Source organism: Lagopus leucura, unplaced genomic scaffold, assembly GCF_019238085.1.
Source record: "Lagopus leucura isolate 7727_CA_CO unplaced genomic scaffold, USGS_WTPT01 Super-Scaffold_774, whole genome shotgun sequence".
Lineage (NCBI taxonomy): Eukaryota > Metazoa > Chordata > Aves > Galliformes > Phasianidae > Lagopus > Lagopus leucura.
Genome location: NW_024962258.1, coordinates 6,973,742 through 6,998,362, shown reverse-complemented (window position 1 = coordinate 6,998,362; position 24,621 = coordinate 6,973,742). Strand labels below are relative to the sequence as shown.

Here is a 24,621-nt window from a genome sequence, read left to right as displayed (position 1 = left end):
ATACCTTCTCTCTAACATGGCTCAAATTTTCAATTTTTCTAGTTAGGAGTGACATGTTATAAAATAAATCACCAGGAAAAAACGGTATGATAGATACATACAAGAACTATCAAATACACAATATCCTTTTCAACCCAGGCCATTTTATGATTCTATGATTCTATGCATAATTTTTCAGTGAACTATGATACAAAATAGTAATAAGAAAAATTCCATTAGCTTTTTATCAGTAAATTTCTACCTGTATAAGAAATGCACAATTCTTATTTGTAATATAATATTTGAATTGTTTTTGTGTAGTTCTATTATAGCACAGTTCCATGCCTAGCTGAATACAAACAGATTTTGATTCAAAAACATGATAGAGTTAAGAATGGAATTAATCTGTGTATAGTAGAAAGAAGTGAATAAAACGTAAAAATTATTAAATTCTTTCCAGTGCTTCTGGATCTATGTCTATGGCAGTACTATCTGTGTATAGTAAAATATTTCTTAAGCACTCAAATCATTTCTCTCTTTATACTCTTGGACAATGATACAAATGGAATTTTCACTGCTATTCACAGTTATGACACTTTTTTTTTTTATCATTTGAATTTATAGAGAAGTTTTTTATGGACTTTCATAATATCTGTCATTTCTTAATTCTGCATGTCTTCTTGGACTGTATCAGAGTGGATAATTTGACTTATTTTCATTCATTTACGGTGTACTTTGAATTGAGTCAAAGAACAGTTAGGGCTGGAAAAAAACTTCTGAGATCATCAAGACGACTAAATGAGATGTGTGATGGGAAAGTTAGGATGTCATCTTGCTTGATTCCAGTATGCATTGACTTTTTTTCAACCTAATGTAAACCTGGTATAGAAATAAGTGAAAGACTTTCATGTATTCTGAGCTAACCACTGTTTTTCTAGAACTAAAATGAACTTACAGGTTGTAGGTACTCTCATGTGAAAAGAATCAAAAAGATTCACATGTTGAATATAATACATTTTAGATTTACATTTAATTGGAAGTAACTACTATAAATTATCTGTGTCTCTTTCTGCATAGCCATAATTCCAATTTAGTACCTAGATTAAAACGAACTGTAAAATATTTTAAAATTACTTCTTAGTTTGCATGATGGTGAAAAGGCAAGAGGAATGAGCAAAGAACTGAAAACAGGGCCATAATGGGAGATAACCAAGTGCATAGATTTTTTTCAGTATAAGTTAATAGTATTTGCATATCCTGAAGGCACAGCATTAATGAAAGATCACTGGAAATACTATTTTATCTGACAAACAAATACTCATTTATCACACTGATATATTGATTATATATATTTATCCACAATGTACATGAGTTAAGTTTTATCTCGTGACTTAATTTTTATATGATTTATGCAAAAAAAATACCTGAATAAGGGATTGTTAGCATACTTTATTAACAGATTTTGTTGTTGTTGAAATTAATTATAGTATTATCTATTTACGAAAGTATATTACTTTGGATTTAAATAATTGATGGATGAAATTATTACTTTCAGTTCAATAAAAATTATGAAAGTTTTCTTTCATTTTATTCTTGCTGTTGCCACCCTTAGATTCTTTATCATATTCAGTAAATTGTTTATTTATCATAGTGTTTCAGCTTTAGATATCTTAATGTGGAGAAGTATTATTTCCCTTACTTGAATGTTTGATATATTGGTCTACTCAGCCTCTTAGAACTGCCAAAACCTTAGGCCTTCTCATAAGAAACCTTTTTATGTACAAGTGCAATAACAGTAACTAAAGGCTTGAAATCTATATTAAACTGTAAAGCAGTAAAGGAAATCTAGGTATGATTAACTACAGAACAGTATCAAATCTGTTTTTTGTTTTTTTTTTTTGTCTCAAAAGTTAGATTACTCAAAATTGAGCATGGTTTTCTTCCCATTAGGTAACCACAGAAAAATAATAGAGAGAGAGCACCCCAGGAGAGGGACAAATTACTTGCAGTGTTTACAGAAAAATATTAAAAATTTGCACTTTCAGAAGAATTTAAATTAAAATGGACTGCAGGAAGTGTTTTGTAAGTAGCTCAGTATTTACATTATCACTTTGCTTTCTGCTATATTTTCCATTAAAATTACTTCATATGTTAATATTATTACCTGTGAATGCTTAATAAATGAGCACTACAAAGTCTCAGCTTAACTTTATGAAATCAAAAACTTTTTTATTACATTAGCAATGATATTGCGTGTTTTCAGAATTTGGAATAAGCTAGAACTACATTAAGTGAATGCAGGACCTTTAAATTGGAAAACAGAGATAATCTGCTAATGTTCAAATAATATGGCTTGGACTGGAAGGGTCCTCAATGACTGTCTAAATCCAGCTCTCTGCCATTGGCAGGGTTCCCACTCAATAGATCAGACTGCCCAGGGCCCCGTCCAACCTTACCTAGAACGTCTCCAGGGATAGAGTGTTTACAACTTCTCTGGACAGCCTGTTCCAGTGACACAACACACTAAAATATTTCTTCCTAACCTCTAGCCTAAAGCTCTCTCCTTTTAGGTTAGAATTGTTTCCTCTTGTCTTGGCACCATCAGACCAAGAAAAAAGTCAGTCACTATTCTTTTTATCTTTGAATACTAAAAGGCCACTAAGAGGTCCCTGTGAAGCTGCCCTTCTCAACACTGAACAAGCCTAGCTCCTTCCAGAGTAAGTAACAAGCTGAAGGTCTTGGCAGCTCTTTCACTCTTCCAGAAATGCATGCTGCCTGCAGGGGGAAGTTGCTGCCCCTGTCTGGATTTCTGTCTCGTGCCCAGCCTTTGTAATGAGTGATCACTGTATTTGTTTCAATAGAAGACTGCTTCATGCTGATTTTGAAAGATAGAAAGCAGAACGTCTTCTGTCCCTGCCGTGCAAACTACATGCCCTAAGTGCTGTACCACCCCATTACTGCTGTGTCCAATTGCCCATCCTGGTTCCTCAAGCTCCCTAGGATTTCTTTGATTGTATGCGCGTGGCCACCACCACTCCTGACTCTACTCACTCATTCTCAGCTAGTCTCATGAGGTCTGTGATCTCCAGGCATCTCTTGTTGGCTTCCTCCTTGCCCAGGGGTATTTGTGACGGCAGTACTACCCCTCCACCCAATCAGCTAACTCTTGACAACAGAAGTCCTCACAGACAGAATATTCTAAGGTAACATAGCATCACAATTGGATTATTCCTCTTATCTTTAGTCAACATGGATGTAACTATTCAATTCTACCACCTGATCCAGCTGTTTCTTGTTCCCTTTTTGTACTAAGAAGACTGGTTGAGAATTAACATAGTTGAAAGTTACATATAAAATTATGCCAATTCCATACTGTGACCAAAAAACCCACCATAAATAAAATCCAGCATCTGTGATAGCGTATTTTTTCTCTCTTTTTTTAGTTTAAATGAGTTAAACTGCACAGAATATGGTCACAGAAACCTTAAAGGATTTGGTTTCATTTTTCTGATTTGCGTGCAGACTAGGCTGACCTGACGTAGCATGAAGTCAGTGTGTTTCTTAAAATGGAGTAGAAACACAGTGTCAGATACACAAGCAGCTTCATTTTATTTATTTATTTATATTTTATTTTATTTTTTCTTTAAAAATACTGTCACAGAATGGTTTGGGTTCAAAGGGACGTTATAGATCATTTAATTTCACCCCTCCTTCCATGAGTTGGGTTGCCAACCAGTAAATCAGTCACTAGATCAAGGCCCAGGGCCCCATCAGTTTTGGTCTTGAATGTCTCCAGGAATGGGTTGTTCACAACTTCTCTGGACAAGTTGTTCAAGTAAAATTCTTGTCCTTACATCTGACTAAAATCTTTTTTGCTTTATTCTCCTTTGTCTTTTAACTATCAGTGTGAAAATTCAGTCTCCAGGTGGTTTTTTGTTTGTTTATTTTTGTTTGTTTGTTTTTTAAGCACTGTTTTAGTACTAGAAGGCACAAATGAGGTTTACCTGGAGTCTTGTTTTCTTCAAGCTGCACAACTCCAGCTCACTGAGCCTTTCTTTGTAGGAGACGTGCCCCCTTTGATCATGTTTATGGTTATCTTCTGGACTCACCCAACATCTCCATCATTCTTGTTCTGTGCACCTCATAAAAGGATGCGGTACTTCACTGGAGCTTAATGAGGGCAGAGTAGGGAGAGGCATTCTTCCATCCCCCCTCATGCTGCTGGCCAAACCTTATTTGATACAGGCCAGAATTCATCTGGCCTTCCAGGTTGCAAGTATGTACTGCTGGCTTCTGCTAAGTTTTTCATCAAGTTTTTCACCACTACCTTCCCTTCTTCACAGGGCAGTTCTCATGAAGTTCTCCCAGTCAGTACACATATCAAGCATTGTCCTGACCCAAATGGAACATCTTGCACTTTACCTCATTGAACCTGATTCAGTTCAGCAGTGCCTATGTTTCAGGCCTGTCCAGGTCCCTTTGGATAGCATCTGCCTTCTCTTATATCAACTGTACTACACAGCTAGGTATCTTCAAAAAAACTTGTTGACAGTGCACTCAATCATATGAATTTGTTACTGATATGTTACTGATATGTCTATGTTATTGATAAAAAAACAGTGGTATCTGGACAGACCTTGGAATATATCATACATTACCGGCCTCCATCTGGACGTAGGGCTACTGGTTGGAACACTTTGTCTGTGACTATTCAAGATATTCTTTATCCACTGAATGATGAACTCTTTAAACCCATATCTTTCCAATTTTGGGACAAGAATGTGGTGTGGGATTATATCTTTGGCTTTGCAGAAATCGAGATAGACATCAGCCATTGGTCTTCCTTTGCTCGCTTTTGCTCGCTGCTTCAGTCACTGAAGCATAGAAGGCTAACAAAATGATCAGGCTTGATATGAATTTGGTAAAGCTGTGCTTGCTGTCTCAGGTCACCTCCTCATCTTGCATGTGCCTTAATGTAGCTTCCAGGATAATCTGCTCCATGATCTCTGCAGGCACAGAGGTGGGGCTCAGCAGCCTGAAGTTTCCTGTGTCTTCTTTCACCCTTTCTTAAAAATTGGAGTGCTGTTTCCCTTTTTCCATTTATCAAGACTTCACCTGACAGTCACAATGTTTTGAATGTGATGGGAGTGGTTTAGTCACTACTTGAACCATTAGGAAGCTGGGATGTATGTTGTGTGGCTCCACAGACACGTTTTGTTTCATCACTTAGTCTCAAACTTGCTCTTCTCTTACAATAGGTGGGGCCCCAGTCCCTGCTTGGAGGGGACTTCTTTTCCTTTCTTATAAATCTCTTTGGGAACTGTTTACTAGCCGTTAAATTTGAGGAGGTGGTAGCCAACATAGCAAAAGGATGTTTGAATATTCAAGGAAGTAGAACAAGAAGTTACTTTAGTGACAAAGGTTGATTAGCTCCAGGAGGGAATAGAATATACTGTGGGAGGAAATTTGAGATACTTTGATGATGAGTTTGTAAGAGCTTTGGAAAGGTAGTATGGCCAGCTCATAGACAGAGTAGTCATTTTCAAAAGGTGCTCGCTGTGACAAACGGTTCTAAATAGACAAGCCTTGAAGTCATGCACAAAGGCTTTTTGCAGAGTCCACAGCAAGGTAACTAAGTAAAAAAGTAGAGTTGCAAACAGAAACCTTTCTGACAAATATTACTCAAAGTTTGTTGAGTTGTCTGGCTGCATGGGTATTCGATTGTTTATGTGTGGAAATCTCTTTTTTTTTTTCTTTCTGCCAAAAAGAAAGCGAATTAAATATGATCTCAAGCAGATGCATAAGAAGAAAATATCCTTCATTTATGGATGCAATTTGGTATACACTAATACAGGCACGTCCAACCTCCTACCACAAGCCACATGCAGCTTTGAACACCTAGTAGGACCATCTGACCTCTGCCGCTACCATCATGGAGACAGCCCTTCCCTACTGAATGGCCCTGCACCTGGTGCACGTCTGTCACTCAACAACAACCAAAACCTTTATGTGCTATTTACAGTGCTTCAGCTGAAACCACGACAAGACTAGGGCCCTGTGTAATGCTCACTCCACCTCTCACATCTGCCACACACACTGAATCAAACTGAAACCCATGTGTATTACACATTACCTGCATTTTTGCTGCTAGGTAAAACTCAGTGATTATTGATACTAATAAACTGTAATAATATATATTGATATAATCAATTATATCGATACAATATTTCAACATACCTAATGTCATCTCTAGAAAAAACAACTCCCCAAAAAAACAAAAGTCATGGAGGATGGAAGAGTGTTCAATGGAAAATGAACAAATGAGTACTTTTTTTTTTCAGGACAATTAATATGCATAATTTGTAAACAAATTCTTTACCATACATGATGAAATCAGATCTGAGTAGCATCCTAATTTTGGAGAAAAAACATAAAATAATGCTGTTTATGATTCATGTATGCTCATGCATTCTAATTTAATCAGAGTATGATTTTTTTTACTGTTAATATTCATAAATTATAAAGTAGTTCATAAAATTGTAACTAGCATTATTTGGAGCATAGTTTGTATTGTAATGACTGTTTCTAATAACAGAAATATACCTTAATATACAAAAGTTTGAAATGATGTGTAAAGAAATACTAGACTAATAAGAAAAGGTTTGAGTCCAGTACAGAGCTACAGGCTGCTTGGTAGTTTTCAGATCAGCTGATCTTAAAGCTTTCATCAAAACTGAAAGAATAAACAACATACCAATTAGAAATCTATGATAGAAGCACATCTGTTAATATAATTGCGTAACTCTTAATCATACAAACTGTTAATGTATAAGTAATGTACACATATTGTATATGTATGTATGTGTATATATATGCATATATATATATATATATAAAACATTAATGTATAAGGGAGGGGAGAACCCACACGCAGACTCAGACTACATACAGACTCCCAGAAACTCCACTGAGATGGGGAGAGAGGAAGGGGTGAATCTTGGCTCATTCCTCTCCAAGCATTCATGTACTGGTTCATGTTCATGTACTGGTTCAGGTTGTGACCTAGAAATTCCACTGCACATCTAGATCTATTTATTCAGTTTGTGGTACTAGGGTAAAAATTACATAATTAGATAATAATAATTAGAAAGTGATAGGTAGACATTACAGACTGATATGATTTTTTTATTTATATATTTGTAGTTCAAGGACTCACTTTTTCTTAAACTGAGATGAGTTCAGGTTGGGTAATATGGCAGTAAAGAATTATCACATCAGCCTAAGGGAAAGTATCCCAAGAAACAATAACAGATGCTCAAGAGCACTGAGGAAGTTCAAAATTGTTCAAGGCAAAGCTGCATGTGATTCTGGGCAGCCTTGTCTAGAGGTTGGCAATCCTGCCCATGGCAAGGGAGTTGAAAGTAGATGATCTTTAAGGTCCTTTTCAACCCAAGATATTCAGTGATTTTAGGAAAATGACACAATAAGTAAAGATTTAACAAATACCTCTCAGTAAATGAAAATAATGGGAAAAAAAGAAAAAAAACAAGCAGAATCTAGGAATCATTTTGCTTTCTGCACACAGCATTGATTTCTGTTACTGATTTTTGTGCCAGTAGCTCCAAGAAAGATATATAAATATGGTTCAGAGTAAGGTTACAAAATGTTGCGATCATCAGAAAATGAGTATCACAGAATAAGACAAAATGAATTTTGCCTTAATAAAGAAACGGAGATGTGACTTGATCACCATTTGTGATCAGTAGCACTTCAAAAATATAGCTCATAGTGATTACATGAGACTTTAATTTCATGTGAAAGAGGATAACAAGATTGAAAGGATTGCAACTGAAGTTAGGCTTAAGATCTTATCTTTGAAATTTTATTTTGAAATAAGATACCATTTTCTAGCAGGAGTGATACTTACATTTATAAAATTAGAAAGAAAGGATTTTAAACTGTAAAATACATCGAGGCTATGATGTACATATAAGTGATAGGCCTCCTATTCTTTCTATATGAAAAATTTTATACCCTGTTTTTAATGTGAAGTCAGTTTGATATTGATTATTTTAAACCTGAAATTAATAAGTACATGCATTCACTTGTTTTCTCAATTTTTTTTTTACATTCATTTATTCATTCATTTCTAATAAGAATTTTGTCTGTCCTACCATCAGCATGCTTACAGTGCACTATACCTATGGAACTGTTTTGTCCTCTGGAGCCTCTGATTTGGAAACGGAACGTGAAAACTTTGCAATAGTAAAGAATTCAGTTTTTGAAGAATCTCTTTGAAGGCTTGTAAGTGATACTGTCAAAGGTAGAAGACCTTCTAGTAGTAAAATGTCATATAAAAAATATCAAGTTGAGTTTCAAAAGTTAAGAGAAATCCACAAGATTCTACTAGTTTTATATTGTGCTGATGTTTGATAATGTGGTCAACTTAGTAGCTTTGACTTACTTGGTAAGAATGGGGTGATTAAAATAAAATAGAAAAGATAAGGGTCTATTCAGTAAAAGGTAGACCCTATTACTTTTTTATATTTACTACAATAAATACATAATAGTATAATGATACTGTAATAATAATAACAATATAATACTAATGATATTAATAATAAAATAAGTAAAATAATAATTCTATAATATATAAATATATATTATTTATATAAAAACAGTAAGTATATAAGATGGTTCATACCTTTTTTTTTTTTTAAATAACCTTTATTAAAATTCAGGCAGAGTTGTTTTAAACTGAGACAGGAGAGGTTTAAGTTAGATATTAGGAGGAAGTTTTTCCACACAGAGGATGGTTATGCACTGAATCAGGTTGCCTAAGGAGGTTGTGGATGCCCCATCCCTGGAGGCATTCTAGGCCAGGCTGGATGTGGCTGTGGGCAGCCTGGTCTAGTGGTTGGCACACTGCCTATGGCAGGTGTATTGAAACTAGATGATCATTGTAGTCCTTTTCAACCCAGACTATTCTATGATTCTATGACTCATAAGGTACACTTTGAACAAGCTAGTATCAAAGTGTCACTGTTGCATACTTGGTTAATGAATTTTCTGTGTGTCTTTAATTAAGTAGTATCTAGCAGAAAATGTCTTCCATCAGCCCTTAGCACTGATTAGTCCTACACTAAAGTTTCATTGAATCATATTCTCTTTCACCACTGAATTCAGAGAGATATAATTTAATCGGATCCCACTTTAAAAAAGTACAGATTTGATTCAAATTAATGTAAAGATTTTTTATTTTCAAACATAATTGGGAATTAAGAGCTAAGTTTTAGTGTCACAACTGCACTTGCATTTGATCACAAACGGAAGTTTTCTAGGTAATGATGAGAAAATCAGGAGCAAATAAACTCTTTTACTATCAGTGTTTCTTTACCAGCAACTGAGATCAGAGATGTTGACTCTTGATTGATTTCTGAGGGCTAGTAAGATAGAAGTTCTTTATTCCACTTGATAGAATGCATTAGGAGACTTCAGTGTTATTTTCATGCTCCTTTTCCTAAACTACAGGGAAAAAAAAAAAAATCATAAAATCAGATAAAAGTTAAAGTGCATTTGAGTACATTTAAGTAAAATTAAAAGTAACAAGACTACTGAAATCATAATTCCAAGTGTAAGGAGCATTCTAGATATTGAATTTTAATTGTAACCTGTGAATCTTTTCAAATGTCTGTGTTTGGAATAAGAATTTTATTTCAGTTCTTCAGGATTTGAGATTTCATTAATCATTTTCTGCCTAATCTGATTTTTAAATGTTTTATAAAAGGACTTTTAACAGCCTAGAAAATACATGGTCAGTAAGCAAGAAATTGCTTTTGCTCACTTCCCTTTCTTGATTCTTCCTTGTCTTGAGCTACCTGAAACTGTTAAGCCTAGATGGATTTAAAAAAAAAAAAAAAACTGTAGCACTGCATGTTTATATTACAGGAAGCCATATACCATATACCTGATAGGCATCGTAGTAGAGAGAATTATCTCCTAAGTCCCAGAATTATTGCAGTGTACAAAAGCTAACAATTCTATCAGAAATTTGCAATATTCTGTTCAAATAGAATAAAAGAATTAATGCAGCTGTGAAATTTCTTGCTAAATTGTTCTTTCAATTCACACCAGAACAGTTACAAAAGGCTCAAAAACAGTCACTAAATGGAGGCAACAATCTTCTCTTTCTATTTCATTCCAAGAAATAGTTGTAATCTGCTGATGAAAACAAATACGAAGAGAAAACATGTCACTAGCATTCAAATTATAAGCAGCTGAAAAAATGAATAGAAAACATCAGTAAATGAAGCTTTGATATCACTTCTATGTGATTCGAAAGGGATATGAGGAAATGCCTAAAAATATTCCATAAAATGAAATGAGGTATGAAAAAAACGTTTGTAGCTAAGAACTGCTTCAGTGAGCTTATAAAGTGCAGCATTTCTAGTTAGTTGTTTTAAACACTTGGTTACAAACAGAAATAGATTCAAGAAGCGCTTATCTGGATACAACAACCTGGATCAAGAAGGTGTCTTTAGTCATATAACCATAGAATCATAGAATGGCCTGGGTTGGCCATCTAGTTTCAACCCCCCTGCCACTATCAGGGTCGCCAACCACTAGACCAGACTGCCCAGAGCCATATCCAGCCTGGCCTTGAATGCCTCCAGAGATGGGGCATCCTCAATCTGCTTTGGCTGTACCAAAACATCACCAACCTCTGAGTGAAAAACTTCCACCCAATATCTAACCTAAATCTCCCCTGTCTTGGTTTAAAACCCTTCACCCTTGTCCTATCACTATCCACTCTCATAAACAGCCATTCCCCCTTCTGTTTATATGCTCCCTTCAAATACTGGAAGGCCACAATGAGATCTACCCAGAGCCTTCTATTATGGGCTAAACAATTCCAGTTCCCTTAACCTTTCCTCATAGGAGAGGTACTCGAGCCTTCTGATCATCTCAGTGGTCCACTACCGGACTTGTTCCAAGAGCTCTCTCCACATCTTTGTTGTGCTAGGGGCTCCAGGCTTGGATGCAGTACTCCAGATGGGGCCTCACTAGAGCTGAGCTGAGTAGAGGGGGACAATCATCTCCCTCTCCCTGCTGGCTACTCCTCTTTTAATGCAGCCCAGGCTATATTTGGCCTTCCAGGCTGCAAGTGCTGTTTACAGGTTGCAGGCACACACTGCTGGCTCATGTCCAGCTTCTCATCCACCAGGACCTCCAAGTCCTTCTCTGCAGGGCTGCTCTCAAGGAGTTCTTCCCCCCACCTGTGTAAATACCTGGGATTGCCCCGGTCCAAGTAAAACACTTCCACCGGCTTTGTTGAACCTCATTAGGTTTTCATGGGCCCACTTCTCCAGCCTGTCCAGGTCCCTCCGGATGGCTTCCTTTCCCTCCAGTGTACTGACTGGCGGGATTATTTATTTTTATATTTTTATTTTTAGATTACACCTTTAGATTTATTTCTTTTTCATCATCAGTTAACGAATTCATTGACACCTTTATACCTGTCTCACAAGTTTTCAACTGCAATCCTAATTTAACCATTACATCCCTCCCAAGTGAAATGGTCCCTGCTTCTGGCACATATAACAATGGCCCTGTGACTATTTTATCTTCCCATTTTAATTCAGTAGTCTCAAAAAGTGAAGCTGTCATTCCTTATCCCTCTACCCCTGTTATTCTTTAGGTATTCCCAGTTAAATTAAGTCCCAGTATTTTATAAGCTAAGGAAGACCAAGAATCGATCAAACTGTTCTGCTAATCCAATAAGATCTTTCATTAAAGATTTCATTTCCCTTTTAAAAATTCTTACCTCTCCACTAGTAAGTAGGGAGTTTACATATCATGTATCTCCTGATAACACTGGAACTTCACTAAGAGGACACATGGAAGTATTAGTGGGGTTAATGGAGCTAAATTTAGGAAAAAGAGAATTTATGATGTTCCTTTTACATTGTTTCAATTTTTTCTCAAGCTGGCCGAACTTTGTCTTTTCAGCATCAGCATTAATCACAGAACTTGGTTCACGTGGGCTGTTAAGGGGCTGATCTGAGCTATGTCTAGCCATGATCAACTGCTGTACTCACTAAATCCAAAGAGCAGGATATGTGGACTTCTCCTCCAAAGCAAAACAAAACAAAACAAAAAAATAATAAATAAGGAATTTTATTGTTTACATGCATGTTCAAAGCTGACAAACTCAATCTCCACCAGACCTGTATTTTGGCCAAAATACTGATTCCCTTACAATTGGCTCTTTAGGCCATACGATAACACAATACCTAATAATTTTCTGTTTATCCTTACCACTGTTCTTCGAATTTCTCTTCCAGTTTTTCAACATATCTTCTAAAGGACTTATACCAGGCACTGCTGTGGGGGCCCTCTCTCTGTCACCCACCTTGGAACTTCTATTCCCCATTCATCACTTATGGTCAGGCTACTGCAGAAACTGCCCTTCAGCATCATGCACACCAATTCTTGGTTCTAGGAAATGAAATGTACCACCAAGCAATGCTTTTGCAAGACACTTGTATACAACATAAGAGTCCCAGACCTCGACCTCCAAGGCAGTACTTAATCACACAAGATTATTCTTATCTTGGTCTGTGCACAGAGTTGCCAGGAATTATCAGGTCAGTGCCTGCAGTGCCTTTGTCCGTCCCTATCCCCCAGCTGTTCACAGACCTTGCCTCTTAAAAACATCCTTGGGTCTGCAGCTGGCTCCATGATGAACCACCACTGCCGACTCACAGGGCTGCAAACAAATGAGTGTCATGCACCATCCTGTGCTGCAGAAGCGGAGGCTCACCACAGGCGACATTGTTCCCAGGTTTTGGCACAAAATTGTGAGAAACACACTCAAGATTAAAAATTTCTAATCAGGCAAAGATCTCTGTGAAGAGTAATTTATTCATTATTGCAATAATGGCACACACCCCCTACTGAAAAGGGAGAAATTGCGCAACTAGTCAGTAAAATCCATCCCATTATATACCCTGGGTCCGACGCAGGTAAAGCCTCTCCCGGCACTCATTGGTTGAGCGTCTCAAGCTCGCAGTCTTCCGACGCTGTTGCTACATTACACTTCCATAGCTACGTTATACTTCCATACAATGTCTGTTACCAACCCATTGTCTTTGGGTATGTTCTGTACTTTTTACAAGGACAGAAATACTGGAAATTTCCGCTGCAAAAACACAACCTACCTCTCAGTTTAAATCCTTTAGTGCTTGTACTTCCTTGTTTCTCCTCAGACAGAAATGAAATGAATTAATTCACATACTGTATTTCACATAAATGGAAACTGACAAATTCACCAACAGGCTCCTAATCTAGCTCCATTTGTCCCAAAATCCTAGTATGACTTGTATCTGTATGCATACTTTCTCAGTTTTCAAAGGTTTTCGCATCTTTCACCCTTACAACGTACAATTGTTTACTTATGTTTTTGTCAGATCCTATTTTTCCTTTTATTGTTTTCCTTCTCAGATCTTCTTCTTCTTCTTCTTTTTTAACATGAGAAAAAAAAAAAAAATTGAAAGGAGAAAGAAAATAGAATTTTTCTCACGCAGACACAGATGGATGCAAGTCAGTATGTGTAGCGCCTGAAGGAATGCGGTTATGGTATTTTAAGTACTAATACTAAAGAACAAGGTTGGAGAAGGGCTACATCAAGATTAAGAACTTTCCAAAATGATGAAGCTTAGACTAACTATAAATAAGGTTTATATTCATTTCAGAGAGTCCAAAGAAACTTGGCCTCCAGCAGCAGTGATAATGATGAGTCTGCCAAGGAAAAAAAAAAAAAAACGTGAAAAGTAGGCTTTTCAGAAATGTATACAAGGTGGATATACAAGATATTTAAACTTTTTTTTCCCCACTCTTTTTTTAAAATATTCTTTTCTGCCAAAACTGAAGACACAGTAGGTCAAAATTATTTAAAAATTTTTTTAGCATTTTTAGATACAAGTAAATATAGGAGAGCATGTGTTCTACTCACAAACATCTGAAAATATAATAGTCTGGAACCTGGTAAAAGTCCAAGTCAATTACATAATAGCATTAACTTACTCTTTTTCCTCTATATATTCAGAGTTTGGAGAGCACTAAGCAGCAGTGGAATAGTGATATTTTATTTACATAAACAAAGTGAGAAAGCACAAAATCAGGCAGAGAAAATAGATATCCTGTGTACTGTCAAAGAAATATAAGATAAATAGCAAGGAAAGAGTATCTCATGATAGTTACAGTATTGGATGTCAGATAAGACACATTTTAATATGATTTGCTGATAACTCTTTTCTGTATAATTCAAAGAAATACTGTTACACTGCTCATATTGTTGTTTATTGTAATTAGTTAGCTAAAATTTGTTTAATTTTACATAATAAAAATAGTTTGAAAATTGTGAACAAGCCAAAGAAATTTCCACAAAACAATCTTTACATTTAATTGTTTGTATTTATTCAAAAATACGCACTATTATTGTTATAATGTAGCAAAAACTAATGTTTTAAGTTTATACTTAAAGTTATACTCCAAACTGTATTGGTCCAGACTAACCATAGTACAGAAATACTGGATTCATGCAAAAATTATCTGTATCATACTACTTTAATTACTTATTTTTATTAAATGTGTATTGTCTGAGTAGAAAACATAGAAACTAGAAAATACAAAAAGAGAAACAAATTTTATATTTGGTGATACTTCATGTAAGATATTAAAAACATTTTACATGCTGAGTAACATGGATCAACACCTTTCACAATAAAATAATTTTTTTTTAAATCCTCTCTTCAAGTTTCAGAAGGAAAGGATATTTTTATTTATTTATTTATTTCTAAAATGCTTAACAGAATGCTACACAACTGAAACATTTATCACAGGCACGAACTATTTAGGATTAGATTGATCTCACTGGTGTGTTAAATTCCCTTTTATGTGATAAGGGTCTTCAGTTTTCCTTGGTATTTTTTATTAAATTCAAACTCTTTATTGTATATACAAATATATACAAAATATTATAATAATTAATGAATTAAATAAATAATATGCAAAATACATAATCACAGAAAAAATTCCAAAGTTCATATTACTTTAACATTTATAAGCCTTTGCTACTCACATTTGATGACAAAATTTAAGAATGTCTTGAGAACGTGTTTATCTTTTCATATCAATGATTCTGCAGATCACTGTACTTACTAGGTACCCTGTAGCTATGTCTACTGTTGAGATATTCTGTAATAGGCATCTTCTTTCTTCCTGAAATATGAAATGTTATTGTTCCTTTTAAAATATATTTTTTCCCTACAAATGCTACATAGCAATCTCTCTAAAAATATTTTAGAAGTATTATTGTTGACTAAAGGAACTCAAGCAGAATAGATAATGTGAATAAATGATATTATCAACAGTAGTAGAATATAAATACCCCGTTATCCAGAATAAAGTCTGAATCCCTGAAATCTGAAAACTTCATACAAGATACCACAGATGCAGAAATGAGTATCAAAAAATCTGTAAACTTGACTTTAATAATATGTGAGTTGTTAGAAGGGTTCTGAAATGAAAGAGTATTTAAGGAAATTGAGACAAATGAAAAACTATGAGAGTTTATCTGACAGTAATTCCTCCTATTTTATTACATTGGCCTACAATTTCAGAGGCAGATTTGGTGGTATGGTAGTAGAGGCTGAACCTTCCCATTAATATTTTATTACATTTTGTTGCTGTACAACAAAGGTCAGAAGAATAGTCTGACAATATTCTGGCTATGAATATGAATAAATCAAAGATTTGTGATTGAATTTATTCATGAGGAAAAATTGCACAATAAAATTACATAAAAGTCATTAAAAAAGTGATGAAGTCATTCATAAAGGTTTACTGAATGTTTATGGAGACAAAGCAGTGTATGTGAGAAAAGTGAGGAGAGAGTGCATTTCAGCGGTGGTAACAGCAACATGAATTACAAGCATATTCTTGACAGTCATGAAGATTTTTACAAGTGCTGCATGCAGGCACTTTTTTCATTGCTGGCAAAAAAAGCATAATTAACACAGTTGACATGTTAACACTGTTTACAGTGATGAGTATCTTGAAAATTAATGCCTTGTAGTTGAGAATTTGGTCTATCAAATTGTATTTTTTCCTCCTTGTATCTGCATCGCTACATCTCTGAGCATTGCCTTCAAAGCAACCTATGAAGATAAAATGGATCAAAGGTTACCTAATGTAGATTATGTAAAAATAATCTATGATTTTCTGTGATGGGCCTCATGGAAAACACAGGTGACATTCAAAGATCACCCCTTTCCAGTGATTTCTGGTGTGCACTAGGGTGATGATGAGATCTTCCAGAGAAAGACAGAAAAATAAGAATGTGAAAATGACTTTAATACAGTTCCCACATGCTGTAATGGAAATAAAATACTGTGCAGAAGTATTTTTTTCGAAAAGAATCTTCATAAAAAAAAACACATCTTTAAATTATTTTTTTAAGTCACATATGTGACATAATTTATTTTTTAGCATAATTACAAAATAAAACTAGCAGTCTGATAATTCTTCAACAAAGAAGACTAGAGCTTGGGAGAAAGTTGCATTCACAGTTATGAGAACATTGTGCTCAATTCTGACATTTGGTATGAACACTGCAACCTCAAGGATAAGGTAGATAGCAGATCTAAGTGCTTCTTTTCCAGTGAAGTACACAATGGAAGACTTCAGTAGACTTTAGAAGAATTCAGTAATTTTTGTATTGGCCCTAGCTCCACAAGTCTTTCTCAATGTTAACAGTTTTTACATTATGATGGAGAGGAATTCCCTTGGTAGACACTATTGCATTTGTTACAGTCTCCCCACATTTCCATAGATAATTATATATATTGTTGCAACAGCAATAGGTTTGTTGCTTTGCTCTGTGCCTTGTCTTGTTGGCCTGCTTAAAGATACATGATTTACCTTTAAAAAAGGCAAAGCGAACCATCTTCTAAATCTATTACTCCACCTTACTAAGGATTAAGATAGAAATAGTAACAGAAGAAATATTATACAAGTAGTTGAGAGTAAATCCACTGATACAAATAATCAGACTTCAGTTTTGGGCTGTTTGCATAGATTTTGTAGCACTATTTTACACTTTCAGAATACAAACAGTGTCAACATACTCTGTAACCTGCTTGCCTAGTAAAACATGTAAAGGTAATCAAGAATGCTGCCCACCTGGGCTCCTCTTGAACATTATAAACTGAATGCAACAGTTTAAAAAAGTGAACATCAACTGCTGCTAGAAGCCTTAAAAAAAATAAATTAAAAACGTAAGAACCATTTCTTAATTTTCTTAATTGTCATAAACTGCTGAAACAAACCAATGAGTTTATTAAAAACATGGCTCTGAATAATTATGCAACACAAAAACACCATTAGCTGGTCAAAAGTACTACTGATGAGAGAAATATAAGTATGTATATTTTCTATTTGAAAATTCATTACCTCTAGAAATATGAATTCAACACACAAAAGCTATGGAAATGTCATCTAACACTTCCTAACTCCTAATTTTTTATTATTATTATTATCATTATTATTTTTTTTTTTTTTTTGTGCAGGATATTCTGTATTTGTACTTTTCTCTAGATGTATATAAAAATAATTCTGAAACTAACTCAGAACAACAACTGAACTTATTATCCTGTATGGGAAATTTTGAGTCATGTCATAAGCCCCTGATTGAGCACCTGGAGACAAGACCCAGTCAGCCCTAGAAGCACAGGTGAAGGCAATTCACCTGTGCGACTGGACAGGTTGGAGCCTGGCTCCACCTCTCCTACACCTCATTTAAGGGACAGCCCCTCTAGAAGGATCTCTTTTTGGAGATCCCTCCTTTGTGAGATTTTTCTTCTACAAACCTATGTCCTTGGAGAAGGGTGAGCACTTCTCCTTTTTCTTTTGTTCTGTTCTCACATCCCACTGGTTCCTCTGCTGTTACACACCCTTATGCAGATTCTGCATTAATATATGTAACTAAACTTACTGGTATCCTGTATTGAATTCACTTAATCCTTGAAAAATTTTCTATAGGACTACCATGTAAAAACTGAACACATAATAGAAGTCAAGGAAATTACTTCAGTGCGTAGCACACTAAAAAGATATAAAAATAGGTTAAGAATTTGTTGTAGAATACATTTTTAAAGTATGCTTTATTATGAAGAGATTAAAAAAAAACACAGTATTTGTTAGTGTTTTTTATTCCTAGATTTGCAAGTACAAAGTTATATGTGCATTTTTGCCATGAAAAAAGAATTAACTGGGTTTAAGATTCTGAACAATAAAGAATTCTTTTTTTTTTTTTTTTTTTTTTAAGCGAGGCATTGGGGATGGAGGGGCAGATTTTGATCACTAAGTGCAGTTTCTCAGACATCATAATTAATTCTCAAATCAAAATAAATGAAGAGCTAAGACCCACAACTCTCTGAGACTCAAAGCAAGAGGAAAAATAGATAATATATTTTAAACTCTTGCTGTTTTACGGAGGCTGAGTTGAGCTAGATCTCTGCTAAGGGAAATAAAACTGTTTGCAAGGCATGAGACTCTTCTTTCACTGCTTGTGTCTGCAGTATACGCTTTCTAGCTGTCTTGCCTTCAAGTATTAGAGTAAAACCTTCTGTTTTGGATATTCTCTCTCATTTTATTTGATTTATTAGTTTCAATTCCAATTATATTGTATTATATTGTGTTATCTTGTATTCCTCTATCATATTTAATGAATTAGTGTTCTCCCTTAGCTCACTGTTGCTGTTTTGTTTTTAGGCCCATCTCTGTTTTTCTCTACTTCCCTCTGTCCCTCTCCTGATGCAGAGGTCTGTGGGTCCCTCTGACCCATTAATGGTGGAATCAGGCTAAACTAGCCCAGAAATAGTTAACAAGGACTTTATGTCAGAATGTTGGAAACTTCATTTTACTGGAACAGGTAAAAAGTCATCTCAAGACATCTTAAATACTGTTTTATATAAAGTACAGATGCCGTAAGTACAGAGTTATCTTAACCAAGAGAAGAACATCACTTAAAAACTTAATTTTTTCTGAGTCTTGTGTTTAGGTTTGAAAATAGTATTTCTTCAATCTGAAGGAATAACGCAGTACCTCCTTCACATCAAAGTGGACGTTCAAATATAGATGTTTTAATATCAGATCTGATATGATATTTTCTCTCTGATGATAAAGAATTAGTTATGTGAAAAATATTACCATGAATTTTTAGAAGAAATGTATTATATTCCTAGAAACATAGACTGGCTTGGGTTGAAAGGAACCTTAAAGATCATCTAGTTCTAACTATTCCCACCAGATCAGGTAGCCCAAAGCTCCATTTAGCCTGTTCTTGAATACTTGCAGATTATGGGAATCCATAGCTTCTTCTGGCAACTTGTTCCAGTACTGTACCTTATAGAATCATAGAATCCTTAAAGTCGGAAAGGGCCTTTAAAATTCAGCTACTCCAACTCCCCTGCAATGAGCAGGGATAACTACAGCTAGATCAGATTGCTCAGAAACTGGTCCAGCCTGGCCTTGCACGTCTTCAGGAGTGGGGCTTCTGCTACATCGCTGGGCGATCAGTTCCAGTGCCTCACCACTATAACTGTAAAAGACTTTTTCCTTTATCCAACCTGAATCTACTCTCTTAAATTCTGAAACCATTTCCATTTGTCCTATCACCACAGACTGCTGAAGAGTCTGTCCTCTTCTTTCCTGTAGCTTCCCTTTAGATACTGAAAGGCTGTTATCAGGTCACCTTTAAACCTTTTCTTTTCTGGGATGAACAGCCCCAGCTCTCTCAGCCTGTCCTCACAGGAGAGGTGTTCCATCCCTTGGATCATTTTTTGTGGCCCTTATCTGGACATGTTCCAACAGATATTTCTCTCCTGTACTGAGGACTCCACATCTAGATGCAGTACTCCAGGTGAAGCCTCATCATTGCAGAATAGAGAGACAGGATTACCTCTCTTGGCCTGTTGGCATCAGTTCTTTTGATGCAGCACAGGATACTGTTGGCTTCCTGAGCTGCAAGGGCAAGTCACTGTCCAGCTCGTGCTCAGCTTGGCCACCCTCATAGTAAATTTCTCTTCATGTAAGAGTATCTTCATCTCTCTCATGAATATGTGGTACTCCTCTGGACTCTCTAGAGCGTCCATGTCCTTTTTATGCTATGGGCCCAACAATAGTAATGAAGTACTATTCAGTACTGTAGTACTGAATTCAGTACTACAGCCAATGAGAGTCTCACGAGAGCAGAATAGAGTGAGAAAATCACAACGTTTAACCTGCTGGTCACTTTTTTTTTTTTTTTTTTTTTAATGCAGCCCAAGACATGATTTGTTTTCTGGGTTGCAAGCATGCATTGCCAGCTCACAGTGAATTTTATTTCAACCAACATCCCCAAACACTCCTTGTGAGGTTTGCTCTCAATTAATTCTCTGCCTGGCATGTCTTTGTGACTGGGTTTGTCCTGGTCCATGCGAATTACCTTACACTTCTCATTTTTGAACTTCGAGGTTAGTGTAGGCCAGTGTTAGTTACAGGCAACACCAAGTTGAGGGGAAGTGTCAACATGCCTTCCTAAGGTCCTACAGAGGAACCTGAACAGGCTGGATAGATGGGCTGAAACCAATGAAATGAAGTTCAATAAGGCCTCCTGTCCTGCAATTCAGTTATGAAAACCCCATGTAACGCTGCAGGCTTTGGGCAGAATGCCTGGAAAGCTGAGTGGGTAGAAATGACGTGGTGGTGTTGTTCAGTGCTCAGCTGACCATGAGCCAGCAGTATGCTCAGATCGACAACAATGCCAATATCTTGGCTTGTATCAGAAATCACGTAGCTAGCAGGAAAAGGGAGATGATTGTCCCCCTGTACTCAGCTCTAATGAGACCATACCTTGAGAAACATATTCAGCTTTTGGTCCCTCGCTACAAAAAAGTCATCAAAGCCTTGGAGTGTGTGCAGAAAGGGCAATGTATCTGATGAGGGGGCTGGAGCACAAGTCTTATGAGAAGCGACTGAGTGAGCTGAGACTGTTTAGATTGGAGAAGAGGAGGTTTAGTGAGAATTTATTGCTCCCCACAATTCCCTGGAAGGAAGTTGTAAGTGAGGTGGGAGTCAGATACTTCTCACAGGTAACAGTGACATGACAAGAGGAAATGGCCTCAAGTTGCACCAAAGGAAGTTCTGTTAAATATTAGGAAGAATTTCTTCTCATAATGTATTGTAATGCATTGGAACATGCTGCCCAGGGAAATCGTGGAGTCACCATTCCCACAGGTGTATAAATAAAAGGTAGATGTAGTACTTAAGGAATTGGTTTAGTGAGAAATACTGTTGGTAGGTGGAGAGTTAGACTAGATGATCTAGAGGTCTTAAAGATCTTCACCAATCGTAATGATTCTATGCTTCTGTTCTCTGATTCTCAAGACTATAATGGTGTCTCTGAATGGAATACCTCCAATGTATTGATCACACCACACATTGTAATGCAGAATTTTAAGTAAATGATGACACTATCTTCTAATTGTGCTCAATCAAAATTCTGTATTGAGTTTAAATAGCAGGGTTCAGGTAGTGAGAACAACTGCAGTGGCTAAGTATTGATGTGGCACCACCATGCCACTCTCACTCCTCCTGCATAACAGCACAGGGCAGGGAAAATGAGAAAATGAAAAAGCTCGTGCTTTCTGGTTGGGACAAGAAACTCACATGTCAAGTACCATCATGGGTAAAACAGAATCAGCATAATCAAGAATCAAAGCATTGAAGCAGTCATAATCACTTAGACTGGAAGGAGCATAAAGATCTTCTAGTTCCAAACTCCCTGATGTGAGCAGAGTTGACAGCCACTCAGATCATGTAGGCCACAATACAACTGGTATTGAACCCCTCTAGGGATGGGGCATCCGCAGTTTTGCTGGGCACCTGTTCCAGTGTCTCACCACCCTCTGAGAAAGGAATTTCTCTCAGACATCTGACCTAAATCTCTCCTCTTATAGTTTAAAGCTATTCCTCTTGTCCTATTGGACCATATTAAAAGTCAGTATTCCTCCTGCTTGTAAGCTCCCCTCAAGTACAGGAAGGCCACAGTTAGGTCACCCCAGAGCCTTTTCTTCTGCTATTAAAGAAACTCAGCTCCTTCAACCTTTTGTCATAAAAGAGGTGCTCCAGCCATCAGATTATCTTTGTGGCCCTCCCCTGTATCATCTCCAACAACTGCATATCTTTCTTGTGTTCAGTGCCCCAGACCCCAGTGCAGTACTCCAGATGGGGCCTTACAAGAGCAGAGCCCTGCTGATTACCTGTCTTTTGATGCATCCCTAGATATAACTAGCATTTCAGTTTTCAAGAGCACACTGCTGGTTTACGTCAAGTTTTTGTCCCCCAGAACCTGCAAGTCCTTTCCACAAAGCTGCTCTCAATGAGTTCTCCCAGTTTTTATACATATCCTGGGTTGTGCCATCCCAGGTTCAACAACTTATTCTTGCTGAATTTCATTTGGTTCAAATGTGCCCCGTTCTCGAGCTTGTCTAGTTTCCTTTGGATGGCATTCTTCGTTCTGTTGAATCAGCTGCACCACTCAGCTTAATGACATCAGCAAACTTGCTGAGGTTACACTATATCCCATTGTCTATGTCACTGAAAAAGATGGTGGTGACAGAACAAAGGGAAATGGCCTCAGGTTGTGCCAAGGGAGGTTTACGTTGGATATCAGGAAAAACTTCTTTACAGGAAGGGTTGTTAAGCAGGCTCCCCAGAAAGGTAGTTGAGTCACCATCCCTGAATGTGTTTGAAAAATATTTGGATGTGGTGTTCAGGGAAATTATTGGATTTGGGTTGTTGGAGTTAAGGTACTATGGTTAGGTTGACGTTGGACTTCTTTAAGGCCTTTTCTAACCTGAACAATTCTATGATTCTGTCCTATGATTATTTCCCTTTGGTGGAGCTGTGCTGGCTCTCGCAGAACACCTCCTTGTCTTTTGTATGTCTTAACATATCTTCCAGTAGGATCTGCTCCATCATCTTCCCAGACACATACAAAGGCTCACAAGCCTGTAATTTCCCATGTCCTTTTTCTCCCTTTCTTAAAAGTAGGAATGGTATTTCCCTTTCTCCAGTCACCAGGGACTTTGCCATGACTATTCAAAGATGATGGAGAACGGCTTGACTACTACATCAGTCTGTTCCTTCAGGACCTTGGAATGCATGTCATCTGGCCTTATAGACCTGTTAAAACTCTGACTTGCTCTGCTTTTACAGTTGGAGCTGGTGTGGCATAGAGGTTCTAAGATATGAAATATATGAAAATCCTGACTGCCAGTGAAGATTAATGCAAATAACCCCATTCTTCTCCATGTCCGCTATCACCATTTCTCCCTCCTCATTTATCATGGAGGTACATTCTCTTTTACCTTTCTCTTCTTCTTACCTTTCATTTGTAGAGCCCCTGTTATTTTTTTAACATCCTTCACCAATTTCAGTCTTGTCTAGGCTCCCTTGGATGATATTTCTTCTTTTTCTTATGTCAACTACACCATTCAGTTTATTGTCATTAGCAAACTTTCTGAGGGTGAACTTGATCCCTCAGATCAAGTCTATGCTGTTGATAAAGAATTTAAGGGACAGTCCCAGAACAGACCCTCAGGAGAAACTACTTTTCATCAGTGACCACATGGCCACAAAGTCATTGACCACAACACTGGCTGTGACCATTCAACTGATTCCTTACACTCGAAGCAGTCAAGCCTTCAAATCCATATATCTCCAATTCAGAGATAAGCATGTTCTGTGAGACTGTCAAGTCCAAGTAGACAGCATAAGCTGCCCTTTATTTGTTCACCAATGCTATCACTCAATTGTAGAAGACTGCCGGACTGGCTAGGGATAACTGGACTTTGATAAAGCTGTGCTGACGGTCTCTAATCAACTCCTTATCTTACATGTGCTTTAGCAGACCTTCTAGAGGGATCTGCTCCATGATCTTCCCAGGCACAGAGGTGTGCTCGCCTCTGTAGTTTCCCATGCCTTTTTTCTCCCTCTCTTAAAAATAACAATGGTGTTTCCCTCCCTCCAGATACCAGGGATTTCACCTGACAGCCATGATTTTTCAAGTATGATGGAGAGTGGCTAGGCAATCACATCAGCCAGTTTCTTCAGGACCCTGGGATATAAGTCATCTGTCCCCATAGATTTGTACATGTCACCAGGCAATCTTGGAGTTGCTCTGCTCTTACAGTAGGAGGGATTTTGATTTTCCAACATCCACCTAAATGTTCAGGGACATAAGAGATTTGGGAAACCTGGTTACCAGTGAAGACTGAGGCAAAGAACTCAATAAGTACCCCTCTCATTTTTCTGAAGGGATACAATTACTCTCCTTTGCCTGTACTTGTGACCAGTGTACTTATAGAATCTGTTATTTTTCACACCTGTCACCAAATTTAGTTCCATATGCACTTTGGCTCTTCTGATGACATTTCTACATGTCCAGACAGCATCCCTGTATTCTTTCCAGACCACATCCCTGCTTCCACTGCCTGTATTTTCTTTTTCCTCACTTTGACCAGCAGGTCCATGCTC

General features: G+C 36.8%; 1 protein-coding gene across 1 annotated transcript in view; it reads right to left on the bottom strand.

The window, feature by feature from the left end:
* The window catches only part of CNTNAP4 (contactin associated protein family member 4), a 162,292-nt gene extending 157,645 nt beyond the window's left edge, over positions 1 to 4,647 (bottom strand). Inside the window, exon 1 of the mRNA XM_042864889.1 lies at positions 4,638 to 4,647. Coding sequence (XP_042720823.1) covers positions 4,638 to 4,647 — 10 coding nt within the window. The remainder of the gene's footprint in view (positions 1 to 4,637) is intronic.
* Positions 4,648 to 24,621: the final 19,974 nt, after the last annotated feature.